The 16,010-nt window shown below is 46.2% G+C and overlaps 1 protein-coding gene across 1 annotated transcript in view; it reads left to right on the top strand.

The window, feature by feature from the left end:
- The window catches only part of LOC140734138 (uncharacterized), a 111,999-nt gene that overhangs the window by 2,903 nt on the left and 93,086 nt on the right, over positions 1 to 16,010 (top strand). Inside the window, exon 2 of the mRNA XM_073057718.1 lies at positions 15,331 to 15,656. Within this exon, the coding sequence (XP_072913819.1) occupies positions 15,331 to 15,656 (326 nt within the window). The remainder of the gene's footprint in view (positions 1 to 15,330; positions 15,657 to 16,010) is intronic.

Genomic DNA, 16,010 nt, shown 5'->3' on the forward strand with positions numbered 1-16,010 from the left:
TGGTCACACTGGGGCCACAGGAGGCAGACAAGTGGGTCACGGTTAGAGGGACAGGGAAGAGTCAGGTACCAGAGATACCCCAGTGGCTATACCCCTTGACAATAAGTACTCCTGTTTGAGTACTATTTGGGAGGACAGCCTACCTGGGGGAAGCAACAGTGGCCGTGCCTCTGGCACAGAGTCCAGCCCTGTAGCTCAGACGGGTAGGGAAAGGAAGAGGAAGGCAGTAGTAATAGAGGACTCGATAGTTAGGGGATCAGATAGGCAATTCTGTGGACGCAGTCAGGAGACCCAGAAAGTAGTTTGCTTCCCTGGTGCCAGGGTCCGGAATGTTTCTGATCGCGTCTAAGATATCCTGAAGTGGGGGTTGAGGAGCCAGAGGTTGTGGTACATATAGGTACAATGACATAGGTAGTTGACAAGTTGGGAAGTTATGGAAACTATGACGATTAAAGAAGAGAAAGTACTGGTGCTTTTAAGGAATATAAAAGTGGATAAATCTCCTGGTCCTGACAGGATATTCCCTAGGACCTTGAGGGAAATTAGTGTAGAAATAGCAGGGGTTCTGACAGAAATATTTCAAATGTCATTAGAAACGGGGATGGTTCCGGAGGATTGGCATATTGCTCATGTTGTTCCATTTTTTAAAAAGGGTTCTAAGAGTAAACCTAGCAATTATTGGCCTGTAAGTTTGACATCAGTGGTGGGTAAATTAATGGAAAGCATTCTTAGAGATGGTATATATAATTATCTGGATAGACAGGGTCTGATTAGGAACAATCAACATGGATTTGTGCGTGGAAGGTCATGTTTGACAAATCTTATTGAATTTTTTGAAGAGGTTACGAGGAAAGTTGACGAGGGTAAAGCAGTGGATGTTGTCTATATGGACTTCAGTAAGGCCTTTGACAAGGTTCCACATGGAAGGTTAGTTAGGAAGGTTCAATCTTTAGGTGTTAATATTGAAGTAGTAAAATAGATTCAACAGTGGCTGGATGGGGGATGCCAGAGAGTAGTGGTGGATAACAGTTTGTCAGGTTGGAGGCCGGTGACTATTGGTGTGCCTCAGGGATCTGTACTGGGTCCAATGTTGTTTGTCATATACATTAATGAGCTGGATGATGGGGTGGTAAATTGGATTAGAAAGTATGCAGATGATACTAAAATGGGTAGTGCTGTGGATAATGAAGTAGGTTTTCAAAGCTTGCAGAGAGATTTAGGCCAGTTAGAAGAGTGGGCTGAAAAATGGCAGATGGAGTTTAATGCTGTTAAGTGTGAGGTGCTACATTTTGGTAGGAATAATCAAAATAGGACATACATGGTAAATGGTAGGGCATTGAAGAATGCAGTAGAACAGAGTGATCTAAGAATAATGGTGCATAGTTCCCTGAAGGTGGAATCTCATGTGGATAGGATGGTGAAGAAAACTTTTGGTATGCTGGCCTTTATAAATCAGAGCATTGAGATTAGGAGTTGGGATGTAATGTTAAAATTGTACAAGGCATTGGTGAGGCCAAATTTGGAGTATTGTGTACAGTTCTGGTCACTGAAATTATAGGAAAGATATCAATAAAATAGAGAGAGTACAGAGAAGATTTACTAGAATGTTACCTGGGTTTCAGCACCTAAGTTAGAGGGAAAGGTTGAACAAGTTAGGTCTCTATTCTTTGGAGCGTAGAAGGTTGAGGGGGGACTTGATAGAGGTATTTAAAATTATGAGGAGGATAGATAGAGTTGACGTGGATAGGCTTTTTCCATTGAGAGTAGGGGAGATTCAAACAAGAGGACATGAGTTGAGAGTTAGGGGGCAAAAGTTTAAGGGTAACACGAGGGGGAATTTCTTTACTCAGAGAGTGGTAGCTGTGTGGAATGAGCTTCCAGTAGAAGTGGTAGTGGCAGGTTCGATATTGTCATTTAAAAAGAAAATTGGGTAGGTATATGGACAGGAAAGGAATGGAGGGTTATGGGCTGAGTGCAGGTCAGTGGGACTAGGTGAGAGTAAGCGTTCGGCACAGACTAGAAGGGCCAAGATGGCCTGTGTCCGTGCTGTAATGGTTATATGGTTAATGCTGCATGGTGGGGTTTAAACTAGAGTTGCAGAGGTTGGGAACCGCAGTGCCAGAACAGTTAGTGGAAAGCTTGTGGAGGCAGATGTTGGTAGGATCTCAGACAAAGTTGGGAGTAAAAATGTTCAGCATGGTGCAAGAAAATTGTAAAGGTTGAACACAGGACTGAAGGTGTGTATATGAATGTGCACAGTATATAGAATAAGGCAGATGAACTTGCAGCACAATTGCAGATTAGCAGGTATGATGTTGTAGGCATCACAGAGTCAGGCTGAAAGATTATAGCTGGGAGTTTAATGTCCAAGGATACACATTGTGTCGAAAGGATAGGCAGGAAGGCAGAGGGGCCGCGTGGCTCTGTTGGTAAAAAATGAAATCAAACCATTAGAAAGAGGTGACATAGGTTCAGAAAGTGAATCATTGTGGACAGAGCTAAAGAACTGCAAATGTAAAAAGACCATTATGGGAATCATGGTATGGCAATTATCCTGTATCAGACCGCAAAGCACTCCAGCGTGTGGTGAAAACTGCCCAGCGGATTATCGGCACCCAATTGCCCACCATTGAGAACATCTACCATAAACGCTGCCTGGTCAGGGCGAAAAGCGTTATCAAGGATGCATCTCAACCTAACCATGGACTTTTTACTCTCTTCCCATCCAATTTATGCTCTGTCCCTTTAATTGAAATTCACCTGATATCTTCATTTTGTCTGATGTATTGAGCTAATGGTTCCAGATATAATGCGAAGAGTAGTGGTGACCATACACAACCCTGTCTCGTGCCCCTTTCTGGAGTAAGACTATTTGATAAATATCCACTGATTTTAATCCTAGCAGTAGGGTTGTCATATAGTGTCTGTGTACTTTTAATAATTGAGTCTTGGAAGTCAAATCCATGTAAAATTCTGTAAAGAAAATTCCAATTAACCGAATCAAATGCCTTTTCAGCGTCCACGCTTATCGCTATTCCTTCGATTTTATTTTTTTGTATATGATCCATAATCTGAAGTGTCCTTCATATATTGTCTTTGTGTCTGGCATTGTCGTATAAAACCTGTCTGATCGTTACGTATCAGTATGGGTAGAAACTCGTCTAATCGTTTGGCCATGATGGAAGTAAATAATCTATAATCTACATTAAGAACAGATATTGGTCTAAATGACCCGCATTCCATTTTATCCTTGCCTTCTTTCGGTATAGCTGAGATTATCGCTTCCTTCCAACTGGGTGGCATTTGTGCCTTTTTTAGAGCCCAGTTCAGTGTGGAACTGGAAATGAATTAACTCATTTTTTAATTCTTTGTACCACTCTGCCGTATATTCATCTGATCCTGGTGACTTGCTTAATTTAAGCCTACTAATTGCAGCTTTTAGTTCAACTTCAGTTATGTCAGTAGTCATCGTTCTATTTTGTTCTTCGTTTAAAGTGGGTAACTCTAGAGAATTCAAGAAGGTGTCAGTTTGGGTTATGCTTCCCCCTAGAACTTTGGAATATAGAGTTTTGTAAAACACTTCAAAAGCTTCTTGAATTTCACTTAGCTTATTTTCTTTATCATTTTTGTTCTTGAGTCCTTAATTCTATGAATTGTATTTTCTGCTATCTATTTCTTCAGTTTCCACGCCAGTATTTTCATAGATTTTGATCCACTTTCATAATGTCTCTCTTTCAGAAACATTAAATTTTTCCTGATTTCTTGCATAGCCAAACTATTAATTTCATTCCTAATTATTTTAATTTCCCCTAATGTATCCTGTGCCAAATTCAATTTGTGTTTTTCTCTAGTTCCTTCAGCCTATTTTGTAATTCCTCTAATGTTTTATTCCTTATTTTTTTCTTATATGAAGATATCGCTATAATTTTCCCTCTTAAGACAGCCTTCAGAGTATACCATAAAATGGGAGGTGAAACCTCTCCATTATCATTAAATTCTAAGTAGAGACCAATTTCTTTTTTAATTTGTTCCTTAAAGTATGGATCATTGAATAGACTTGAATTTAGTTTCCAAATAGTATTCTTTGGTTGTAGGTCAAAATCAACAGATAAATATATAGGTGCATGGTTACTTACATCTATTGTCCCAATTCCACAGGTGTTTATTTTGTCTTTGTCTTTTCCAAATGTTATGAAATAGTCTATTCTTGTACATACAGAATGGGGTGCAGAATAATGAGTGTAATCCCTTCTGTCGGGGAAAAGGTCCCTCCATATATCAATTAAACCAACATCCTCAAAAAGTGTATTAACTTTCTTATGTAAAGATTTTGTTTCATAGGTTTTTCTATTGGAAGAGTCTAAGTTTGGTTGTAATTGTAAATTTAAGTCTCCCCCACATAACAGGAGACCTTCTGTTTCCGCTACCATAATATCAGTAATTTTCTGAAAGAAACCAATATCACTTCCCGGGGGTGTGTATATATTCAATAGAGTAGCTGAATTTCCGTCTATATTCCCCCTTACCAGAATATATCTGCCCTCTTTATCTCCCATTTCGAATACTTTTTCAAAATTTAGCTTACTTAAGATAAGAATAGCAACTCCTCTTCTATGTCCTGATTTATATGAGGAGAAAAACAAATTAGTGAAGCCCATTCTCTTTAGTTTTCTATGCTCATTATCACTTAAATGAGTTTCCTGTAAATATACTACATGGGCTTGTTCTTTTTTCATTTTGGATAAAATTCTATTACGTTTGATTGGATTTAATAGCCCATTGACATTAAAAGAAATGAATTTTACTTTGTCCTTAGCCATCTGTATTTATCTGTCAATGTATCATTGAAATTAGCAGAATAAAACTTAATCGATCTACTCCCTGAACAAATAAGAACCAATAAATGCAAATAATAACAAAAATGGCAACGAATGTGTGATTCCAAGGCTGAGGTCTCTAGAAGATGACCCTGCGTTGAGCTAGAGGAAATGTCTAGCTGTGGGGGATAACCCTTCCTACTTGTGAGTTGAGGGCCCCCATTGCAGTATTCTTAAGTCAGTGAACAAATCCATTACACAGAAAAGATTTCCCTGTGTACTCCTATATATACACACACACTATATATACACACACATTACATACATACGTGTACAATGTCCTGTGTATGTTACTAAAAAGGGCTTCTTTGGTTTGTTACGAGTAGGAATGTTTCTTTGTCGTTAAATGTTTCTCTCGCAGTTGTTTCGCTTTAGAATGGCTGATATGGTAATTGTATTCATTTGTTAATCAATGGGGAATGTTATTGTGTTTTGTGAGGCTGGGAACTTGGGGGAGGGGTTGTGCGGGCTTGGGGGTGAAGGGAGTCGGGAGGGAGACGCCGAGGAAGGAGGACGTGCGCTCGGAAGACCACCGGGGAGTCCAAGGTGGAAGACGTGGAAGTCGGGGGGGCAAGCAACGAGGGGTCGAATGGTTCGCTGATTGAGCTCCAACGAGTGCACTAAACTGACTGAACTTTGATAAGTTGGTGCCTTTTTTTTTCTTGTGTATATATATATATATATATATATATATATATATAGTATTGCCTAATACTCTTTTAATTTTAGTAAACTCTTTAAAGTGTATTTCATACCGGTATTTGTTGTGGGTTTGATACTGTTGGCGGGCGTGAGGCATAAACGCGATTCTCACAGCACCTGCGTGTACGGGAGGCGGGGTTGGTGAGTGGCTGGATCTCCTTTTCCCCTAGACATATACCAGCCTTTTGGGTAAGTGTTACATTTGTGGGGTGCTCGCCCGCGATTGGATTGTCAGGGGGCTGTGGAATCGCTCAGGCAGCAGAGCGGAGATGGACAGGGATAAGATTGTTCGCTGGTGCGAACTTGAAGGTGTACCGGTACAGTACGCATGCGTAGTGAGCGGAGTGGATTTTTGAGTTTCGGGAGACGCGTTAGTGCGGGGGTTAAGTTTGGTGAACGGTATGGGGCAAGTAGAATTGGTAGCTAGACGGTGTGGTAAAGAGATGGAGTCTAGCTGGGTGTTGGTTAGTACGAGTGCTGACGTCAGGACGTTGGAACTGCCGGCGACGGTCAGTGTACCAGGGGAGGCGGGGCTGTGGGGGCTCCACCCCTTCTCCGAGGATGAGGCGGAGGAGACATCGGAGGAGGAGCTAGAGCTAGAGGAAAACCCCAGAGAGGTGGCAGGCACTAGCAAAGGGAGGAGGGAGGAGGGAGTCGTGACTAGGCCCCGCCCCCCAGGTAAGGAGGAAGCCTCGGAGCTGGCAGCCGCATTTAACTCCCTGGTGGGAGTGGCCGAGAGGCCACGGTTGAAGCTGGGGGTGTTCTCCGGAGCCAATCCGACTCCGGACGGGGAGGTGGACTATAAGACCTGGATCGAGCATACGTCCTTGATGTTAGAGGAGTGGCCAGGCTCGGAGGAGGAGAAGAGGCAGCGATTGGTGGGAAGTTTGAGGGGTTTAGCAGCCAAAACAGTCCAGGAGTTTAAAGCTGAAAAGTCTGGGGCCTCAGTGGAGGAATGTATAGAAGTTTTGGAGGGAGCGTTTGGGTTGTCAGGGGAACCCTGGCTGCTTTTAGCAGAGTTCCAACGCCTGGAACAATGGAGAGGGAAAAGCTCTCCGAGTACATATTTAGGATGGAGGGGATGCTCTCGGGGCTGCAGCGCCGGGGGGTAGTGAAGGCGCCTGACGTGGCTAGCGTGAGAATGAGTCAGTTATTCAGTGGCTCTCTGGAGGAGGACAAGGTGGCGTGGACTATCCAGCAGGCTTATAGGAAAGGCCCTCCTCCATCGTTCGGGCCACTGATTAGAGAGGTGCGGGAGGAAGAGAGAGCGTTGGGGGCGAAAAAGGGCGTGGGCCTACGGGAGCGATCCTCAGCGATACAGGAAGTGGTGGCTGGGTGGAGGAATGACAACCCACCGGGGGGTAGAGAACCCCCTCTGGAGGGGAGGGACAGGGGAGGTACCCACTCTCAGGGGCGACCAGTGCAGTGGGTTGGGAGCGGGAGTCGTCCTGGGAGAGGAGGGGCAGCTGGCTCCGGCAGATGTTGAGGACGTGCGGCAGCACTTGTGCAAGTTGAAGGAGGCCGGAATCATAGCTGAGTCCCGAAGTCCATATGCGTCCCCAATAGTGGTGGCACGGAAGAAGAATGGGTGAGTGCGCATGTGTGTTGACTACAGGACGTTGAATCGGCGAACTGTCCCTGATCAATATACTGTCCCAAGAGTCGAGGATGCGCTGACCTGCCTGAGTGGTGCGAAGTGGTTCAGTGTGCTGGATTTATGAAGTGAGTATTACCAGATCCCGATGAGTGCGGGCGATAAAGAGAAGACCGCTTTTATCTGCCCACTGGGGTTCTTTCAGTTCGAACGAATGCCCCAAGGCATTTTGGGAGCCCCAGCCACCTTCCAGAGGCTCATGGAGAGAACTGTGGGGGATATGAATCTGTTAGAGGTGCTGGTGTACCTGGACGATTTGATAGTGTTTGGATCGACTTTGGAGGAACATGAGGAGAGGCTGTTGAAGGTGTTGGGCCGGCTTAATGAAGAAGGGTTGAAGCTTTCCCTGGACAAATGCCAGTTCTGCAAGTCGTCGGTTAGCTACGTTGGCCATATCATTTCGCGAGAGGGAGTGGCTACTGATCCAACCAAGATAGAGGCTGTGACCACCTGGCCGAGACCCCAGAAAGTGGGCGCTCTGTGCTCATTTTTGGGGTTCTGTGGGTATTACCGGCGATTTGTGAAAGGATATGCCAAAGTGTGTCACCCGTTGACTCAGCTGTTGTGTGGCTATCCCCCGGTGGGAAAGAAAAGGACGGGGGACCAGAGGCAGGACGCTGGAGGATACTGGAACCCGGCGGAACCTTTTGGCTCGAGATGGGATGATCAATGTGAAGAGGCGTTCCGATCTTTGAAAAGGGCACTGACCCAGGCCCCGGTGTTGGCTTTTGCCGATCCCCAGAAGCCATATGTGCTGCACACGGATGCCAGTTGAGAGGGTCTCGGGGCTGTTCTGTACCAGGAGCATGGCAAAGCATTGAGGCTGTAGCCTTTGTCAGCCGAAACTTGTCGCCATCGGAGAGAAACTATCCCACTCACAAGTTGGAGTTCCTGGCGCTGATGTGGGCGGTGGTGGACAAGTTGGGCGATTACCTGTATGGAGCCAAGTTTGAGGTGCGAATGGATAACAATCCTCTCACTTATATTTTGACATCGGCAAAGCTGGATGCCACAGGACATTGGTGGCTGGCGGCCTTGTCGGTATATGATTTCAGCCTGAGGTACCAGCCCGGAAGCAAGAATGTCGATGCGGATGCTTTGTCTCGTCGGGAGCCGGGGGAACAGGAGAGGGACGAGGAGTGGGAGAGTGTCCCTGCCCCTGGAGTGAAGGCGATGTGTCAGTTTGCTATCACCGTGAAGGCCGAGGGAAGAGGGAGGCTGGAATGAGCCGTGGGCCATTTGGGGGGTTTTGACGACGCCATACCCCTAGCTTACTGTGACCTGACCGCACTGCGGACTAAACAGTTGCCAGAACTGAGTCCGGGGGAAGTGGCAGCTGCTCAGCAAAATGACCCGGGCATTGGCACAGTGTGGAGAGCGGTCGAGAGAGGGGATGGGGCGTTGGCTGAGAAGGCGAAACACCCATTCGTGCCCCTGTTGTTGAAGGAGTGGTCTCGGTTGAAGTTAAAGAACCAAATCTTGTACCGGATAACGGCGCCTCCGGACCAACCCCACTGTTGGCAACTGGTCCTGCCGGAGGAGTATCGGCAGGCTGTACTCCAGGCCCTACATGATGATTCTGGACACTTGGGGGTGGAAAAGACCTATGGATTACTCAAAGACCGGTTCTACTGGCCCCGGATGAGGGGGGACGTCGAAGAATACTGTAGGGGCTGCAGTCATTGCATCCAGAGGAAGACCCTGCCCGCGTTGGCGGCTCCACTGTCGCACTTGCAGAGTGCGGGACCTCTGGACCTGGTATGTAAGGATTTTCTGTCGATTGAGCCTGACACCAGCAGCACCGCGAATGTCTTAGTCATCACCGATCATTACACTCGCTATGCTCAGGCATTTCCCACTAAGGATCAGAAGGCGACGACAGTGGCGAAGGTGTTATGGGAGAAGTATTTTGTTCATTACGGCCTTCCCAGGCGAATCCATAGCGATCAGGGGCGGGACTTTGAGAGCCGCCTTATCCATGAATTACTGACTATGCTTGGGGTTGAAAAATCCAGGACTACCCCTTATCACCCACAGGGAGATCCGCAGCCAGAGAGGTTCAACCGGACCCTGTTGGATATGCTCGGGACGCTGGAGATTGGGCAGAAAAGCAGGTGGAGTCGTCATATTGGACAATTGGTTCACTGTTACAATTGTACTCGCAATGATGCTACAGGATATTCGCCCTATTATCTGATGTTCGGGCGGGAAGCGAGGTTGCCCATTGACTTGTGTTTTGGGGGTGAAGTGGGTGAATTACCTGGGAAATCCCATCTAAAGTATGTGTCCGACATGAAGAGGGAGTTACAGCGGGCGTACGAGTTGGCCAAGGCGGCAGCTACCAAACAAAATCAGAGGAATAAGATGCAGTATGATCGAAAGGTGAAGTTTGTTCAATTATTGCCGGGCGACCGGGTCCTTTTACGGAATTTGGGACTCCCTGGTAAGCACAAGTTGGCAGATCGATGGGCGACCAGCCCCTATGTAATAGAGAGCCAGATGCCGAACCTGCCAGTTTACCGGGTGAAACCTGAGGATGGGAAAGGGCCTATCAAGGTACTCCATCGGAATCACCTGCTGCCCCTGGGTCAAGCGGTGCAGGTGGATACGGAGCCAGAGTGGGAGGTTACACCTAGTACAAGGACTCTGCGAGGGCGCAGAGAAAGGGAAGAGCCCGTGGCTGAAGAGCGGGGACGGGTCCCTCGCCCGGAAATGGCTACTGATTCGGAAGAGGACGACTCAGATGAGTGGCCCCTGTTCCCATTCACTGGTGCTCCAGTACCAGGAGAGGAGGCTCTTGGCCCTTCCCATACTGAATTGGGTGAGAGGAGGGAAGGTCTTGAGGGTCAGATGGAGAGGCAGCCAACATTGGTGGGAGAGAGGGTGGAGCCCGAGCGTGAGCCGGAGAGATCTCAGGTGAGGGAGGACCCCCGTGAGGAAGGGGGTGAGGGTCTGTCAGGAAGACCTGGGGTGTCCGAGACACTGGGTTCGCAGGTGAAGAGGGAGCCCAGTGGGGCAGAAGGGGTATGGAGATCTCAGAGGATTAGGTGCCCCCCGGAGCGGTTGACATATGTGGAACCAGGAGAACCGAGTGTGATTTCTACTGCTCTGGGTAGTTATGTCACTGCTTTCTGCACCTGGGTTGGGTTTTGTGTGTTGCAAGAAGCTTTGGGGAACTCTAGTAATGCCATGAGGGCATGACATTTGCTGGTGGGGAGAGAATGTACAATGTCCTGTGTATGTTACTAAAAAGGGCTTCTTTGGTTTGTTACAAGTAGGAATGTTTCTTTGTCTGTTAAATGTTTCTCTCGCCGTTGTTTCGCTTTAGAATGGCTGATATGGTAATTGTATTCATTTGTTAATCAATGGGGAATGTTATTGTGTTTTGTGAGGCTGGGAACTTGGGGGAGGGGTTGTGCGGGCTTGGGGGTGAAGGGAGTCGGGAGGGAGACGCCGAGGAAGGAGGACGTGCGCTCGGAAGACCACCGGGGAGTCCGAGGTGGAAGACGTGGAAGTCGGGGGGGCAAGTGACGAGGGGTCGAATGGTTCGCTGGTTGAGCTCCAACGAGTGCACTAAACTGACTGAACTTTGATAAGTTGGCGCCTTTTGTTTTTTTCTTGTGTATATTTATATTGTATTGCCTAATACTCTTTTAATTTTAGTAAACTCTTTAAAGTGTATTTCATACCGGTATTTGTTGTGGGTTTGATACTGTTGGTGGGCGCGAGGCATAAACGCGATTCTCACAGCACCTGTGTGTACGGGAGGCGGGGTTGGTGAGTGGCTGGATCTCCTTTCCCCGTAGACATATACCAGCCTTTTGGGTAAGTGTTACATACGCATATATGCACATATATATATATTCTCATTTTGGTGGGGGGGAAAGGAGTAAGTGAGCGAATAAAGAATAACAACTAAGTAATATAAAATCCACATTATAATAAGGATTTCTTGAGATAGGTATATCACCGTCTACATTTGCTTCCATTTAGCTTCTCAACATTTTTAAAGTTAGCCAAACCTTATGGCTCTTCTGAAGGGAGTGAGGACTGTCCTTGGGAAACTCCCGGTTTCTTCCTGATATACTTCTCTCAGCCTCCTCCCGTCTCCTGCCTTTTTGATTCTCGCACTATTTCCCAAGCGGAGCAGGATAATTCCTCTGCCAGGCTTTCCCTCGGATTGATCACACTGACGGGCAACCCTCTGGCCTTCATGTCTGTAGTCGCCTCTTCCACTGTCTGGTACAACTGCATCCCGTCTCCATAAAACACTCGAAGTTTAGCAGGGTACGGAGTTTGAAATCTAATCCTTTCTTGCTTTAGTACTCGCTTTACTTCAGAGTATTCTTTATGTTTCTGCAGGACCGCGGGGGGGGGTAATCTTGGTCAAAATATATTAATTTATCGCCTAAAAACATTCTCTTCTTACCCCTGGTCCTTCGCAGAATCTCTGCCTTGGTACTGTACAGAAGGAATTTCATTATTATTGAGCATGGCTTATCTCGGGTAGACTTCGGGACTAGCGAGCGATGCGTTCTCTCGATTTCTAGTTCCATAGTCGAGGGAATCTCCAGCACGTCCCGCAGCAACTTTCTGACAAACTCCGTCATAGACGAGCCCTCTGCTCCTTCGGGAACGTTGTATATTCTGATATTTTTCCACCATGATCTTCCCTCCAGGTCAAGCAGTTTACCTTCTTGGTGATTTAATATTTTTATTGTCTTGCTCAGTATCCATTCCACGTTTTGAACGCGATCTTCCACCTTCTCAATTCGAGTCTCTACCACCGCTATTTTTTGTTTAACGTTGGCGAGCTCTGACTTAATATCATGTAGCTGCTGCTTTATATCTTTCTGGAACTCCCTTATCTCTTTCAGAATGTCGATCATATTCGCCGCTTCGCCTGAACGAGGTCCAGCGTCCGCCTCACTAGCACACAGTTGGGTAGGAGAGCCGCTCGCTGCACTCCTCTCGGCCGCAGGCTCTGCAGTGTCGCTTTTTTTATTTCCATTCTTTTTCCCCATTCTTGCCCGTCTTTTCAGTTCAAATATTTTTCGAAAAATACTATATTTGGTGGGTTAACAGGGCTTAATACATGTTTTTCCGGAGGAGCTAGTGACTTAAGCTGCCATTCTCAACGATGACGTCACCGGAAACCGGCATTCTGCAAGTATGTGGATCAAGAGGATGAGGTGTGAGAGAGTAGGACCAATCAAGTGTGACAGTGGAAAAGTGTGTATGGAACGGGAGGAGATAGCAGAGGTACTTAATGAGTACTTTGCTTCAATATTCACTACGGAAAAGGATCTTGTCAATTGTAGAGATGACTTACAGCGGACTGAAAAGCTTGAGCATGGAGATATTAAGAAAGAGGATATGCTGGAGCTTTTGGAAAGCATCAAGTTGGATAAGTCACCGGGACTGGATGAGATGTACCCCAGGCTGCTGTGGGAGGTGAGGAAGGAGATTGCTGAGCTTCTGGTGATGATCTTTGCATCATCAATGGGGACGAGAGAGGTTCCAGAGGATTGGAGGATTGCGGATGTTGTTCCTTTATTCAAGAAAGGGAGTAGAGATAGCCCAGGAAATTATAGACCAGTGAGTCTTAGTTCAGTGGTTGGTATGTTGATAGAAAAGATCCTGAGAGGCAAGATTTATGAACATTTGGAGAGGAGTAATATGATTAGGAATAGTCAGTATGGCTTTGTGAAAGGCAGGTTGTGCCTTATGAGCCTGATTGAATTTTTTGAGGATGTGACTAAGCATATTGATGAAGGTACGGCAGTAGATGTAGTGTATATGGATTTCAGCAAGGCATTTGATAAGGTACCCCATGCAGGGCTTATTGAGAAAGTAAGGAGGCATGGGATCCAAGAGGACATTGCTTTGTGGATCCAGAACTGGCTTGCCCACAGAAGGCAAAGAGTGGTTGTAGATGGGTCATATTCTGCATGGAGGTTGGTCACCAGTGGAGTGCCTCAGGGATCTGTTCTGGGACCCCTACTCTTAGTGATTTTTATAAATGACTTGAATAAAGAAGTGGAGGGATGGGTTAGTAAATTTGCTGGTGACACAAAAGTTGAGGGTGTTGTGGATAGTGTGGAGGGCTGTCAGATGTTATAACGGGACATTGATAGTATGCAAAACTGGGCTGAGAAGTGGCAAATGGAGTTCAACCCAGATAAGTGTGAGCTGGTTCATTTTGGTAGGTCAAATATGGCGGCAGAATATAGTATTAATGGTAAGACTCTTGGCAGTGTGGAGGATCAAAGGGATCTTGGGGTCCGACTCCATAGGACACTCAAAGCAGCTGCGCAGGTTGACTCAGTGGTTAAGAAGACGTACTGTGTATTGGCCTTCATCAATCATGGAATTGAATTTAGGAGCCGAGAGGTAATGTTAGAGCTATATAGGACCCTGGCCAGACCCCTCTTGGAGTACTGTGCTCAGTTCTGGTCACCTCACTACTGGAACGATGTGGAAACCATAGAAGGGGTGCAGAGGAGATTTACAAGGATGTTGCCTGGATTGGGGAGCATGCCTTATGAGAACAGGTTGAGTGAACTCAGCCTTTTTTCCTTGGAGCGATAGAGGATTAGAGGTGACCTGATAGAGATGTATAAGATGGTGAGAGGCATTGATTGTGTGGATAGTCAGAGGCTTTTTCCCAGGGCTCAAATGACTAACACGAGAGGGCACCATTTTAAGATGCTTGGAAGTAGGTAAGAGAAAATATCAGGGGTAAGTTTTTTTATGCAGAGAGTGATGAGTGCGTGGATTGGACTGCCGGCGACGGTGGTGGAGGCGGATACTATAGGGTCTTTTAAGTGGCTCCTGGATAGGTACATGGAGCTCTGAAAATTAGAGGGCTATTGGTAACCCTGGGTAATTTCTAAGGTAAGGACATGTTCGGCACAGCTTTATGGGCCGAAGGGCCTGTATTATGCTGTAGGTTTATTATGTTTCTAAACTGCTTTACCCAGAGAGTAGTGAATCTGTGGAATTCCCTGCCCAGGGAAGCTGTAGAGGTTACCTCATTACATATATTTAAGACACAGTTAGATATATTTTTGCATAGCAGTGTAATTAAGGGTTCTGGGGAAAAAACAGGTGGAACCATATCAGCCATGATCTTATTTACTAGCGGAGCTCAACAGACCCGATGGCCAACTCCTGCTTCTAGTTCATATGTATTTCTGTTTGTCTGTTTATGTAAAACTTTGGTTCGGCCAAATTTGGAGTATTGTGTAGAGCTTGTACAAGAAGGTTGCAGAGGTTTTGGAGAAGGTGCAGAAGAGATTTACCGGGATACTGTCTGGATTAGATGGCATGAGGTGTAATAAGAGGTTGGACAAACTTGGATTGTTGTCTCTGGAATGTTGGAGACTGGAGGGAGACCTAATAGATGTACTTAAATTTATGAACGGCATACATGGTCGTTTTCATAGTACGGAATTGTCAAATGCTGGAGACCATACCTTTAAGGTGAAAGCAGGAAAGTTCAGAGAATATTTAAGAGGCAGGTTATTTTAATACAGTGGTAATTAGAACATGCTGCCAAGGCAGGTGGTGGCAGCAGATATAATAACACCAACAGCACATTTCAACAGGCACATATAAAAGCAGGTAATGGAGTTTTATACATATTAGGCAGATGGGATTAGTTGGCTGGCACAAACATGGTGGGCTGAAGGGCCAGTTGCTCTGCTGTGTTGTTCTATGTATTGCATTTACAGTAAACTCGGCAAGTATGTAATAGAGGCTGCAGGCCCGAGCCTACTGTCTACCCACTGAGCCTGGTATTTTCCCATCTCCAAGCCAGTGTGCTGAGAAGTCACAGTGAGTTCACCCAAGCTTATTATTGAGGTTGGCTAATGAGTGGATTGGATGAAAGGGGCTTGGCCAACACTAAACCAACAGGTCATTTTCTGTGTGAAGATCACGGGCTCAGAATCCAACCAGAGCTCTGAATCAACAGGGTCATGTGTACGACACTTGCCAGTGGGCTTGTCTTCCTGATTTATTGTATGGCAGATGGGGTTGAAGGGAGATATTTACGTTGGATAATGAGGGATGTTTTTTGTTTTAAATGAACAGAATCAAATCAAAGGAAAGCACCCTTCATCTCCTGTGGCAGCAAGCCGTAGACGGTCTCCATCCCCAAATATAGCGAAGAGACCCCCATCGCCATCAAACCCAGGCACCAGGAGACCCCCATCACCAAATACAGGCACAAGGCGACCCCCATCACCGTCAAATTCAGGAGCTCGAAGACCCTCTTCACCGAATACAAGCACAAGAAGACCTCCATCACCGAGTACAGCCACAAGGCGACCCCCGTCACCATCAAATCCAGCAGCTCGGAGACCCTCTTCACCATCAAACTCAGTAATGAAGAGATCAACTTCACCATCAATGGTCAAGTAAATACTCTTTATATTATACTGGAATGTTGGGAGTTATCTAAAGTGCTGCTTTTCTAGCAAGGATAGACTTGATGGGCTGATGAGCAAGCCATAGAGTCATAGAATACTACAGCACATAAACAGGCCCTTTGACCCATCTAGTCCTTGTAGAGATATTAATCTGCCCAGTCTCATTGATCTGCACCTAGTCCATAGCCCTTGATACCCCTCCCAACCATGTCACTATCTAAATTTTTCTGAAACATTGAAATCATACCTACATCCACCGCTTCCACTGACAGCTTGTTCCACAATCTCATGAAGTTCCTCCTCATGTTCCCCTTAAACATTCCACCTTTCACCCTTAACCCA

The sequence above is a fragment of the Hemitrygon akajei genome, chromosome 10 (assembly GCF_048418815.1).
Source record: "Hemitrygon akajei chromosome 10, sHemAka1.3, whole genome shotgun sequence".
NCBI lineage: Eukaryota > Metazoa > Chordata > Chondrichthyes > Myliobatiformes > Dasyatidae > Hemitrygon > Hemitrygon akajei.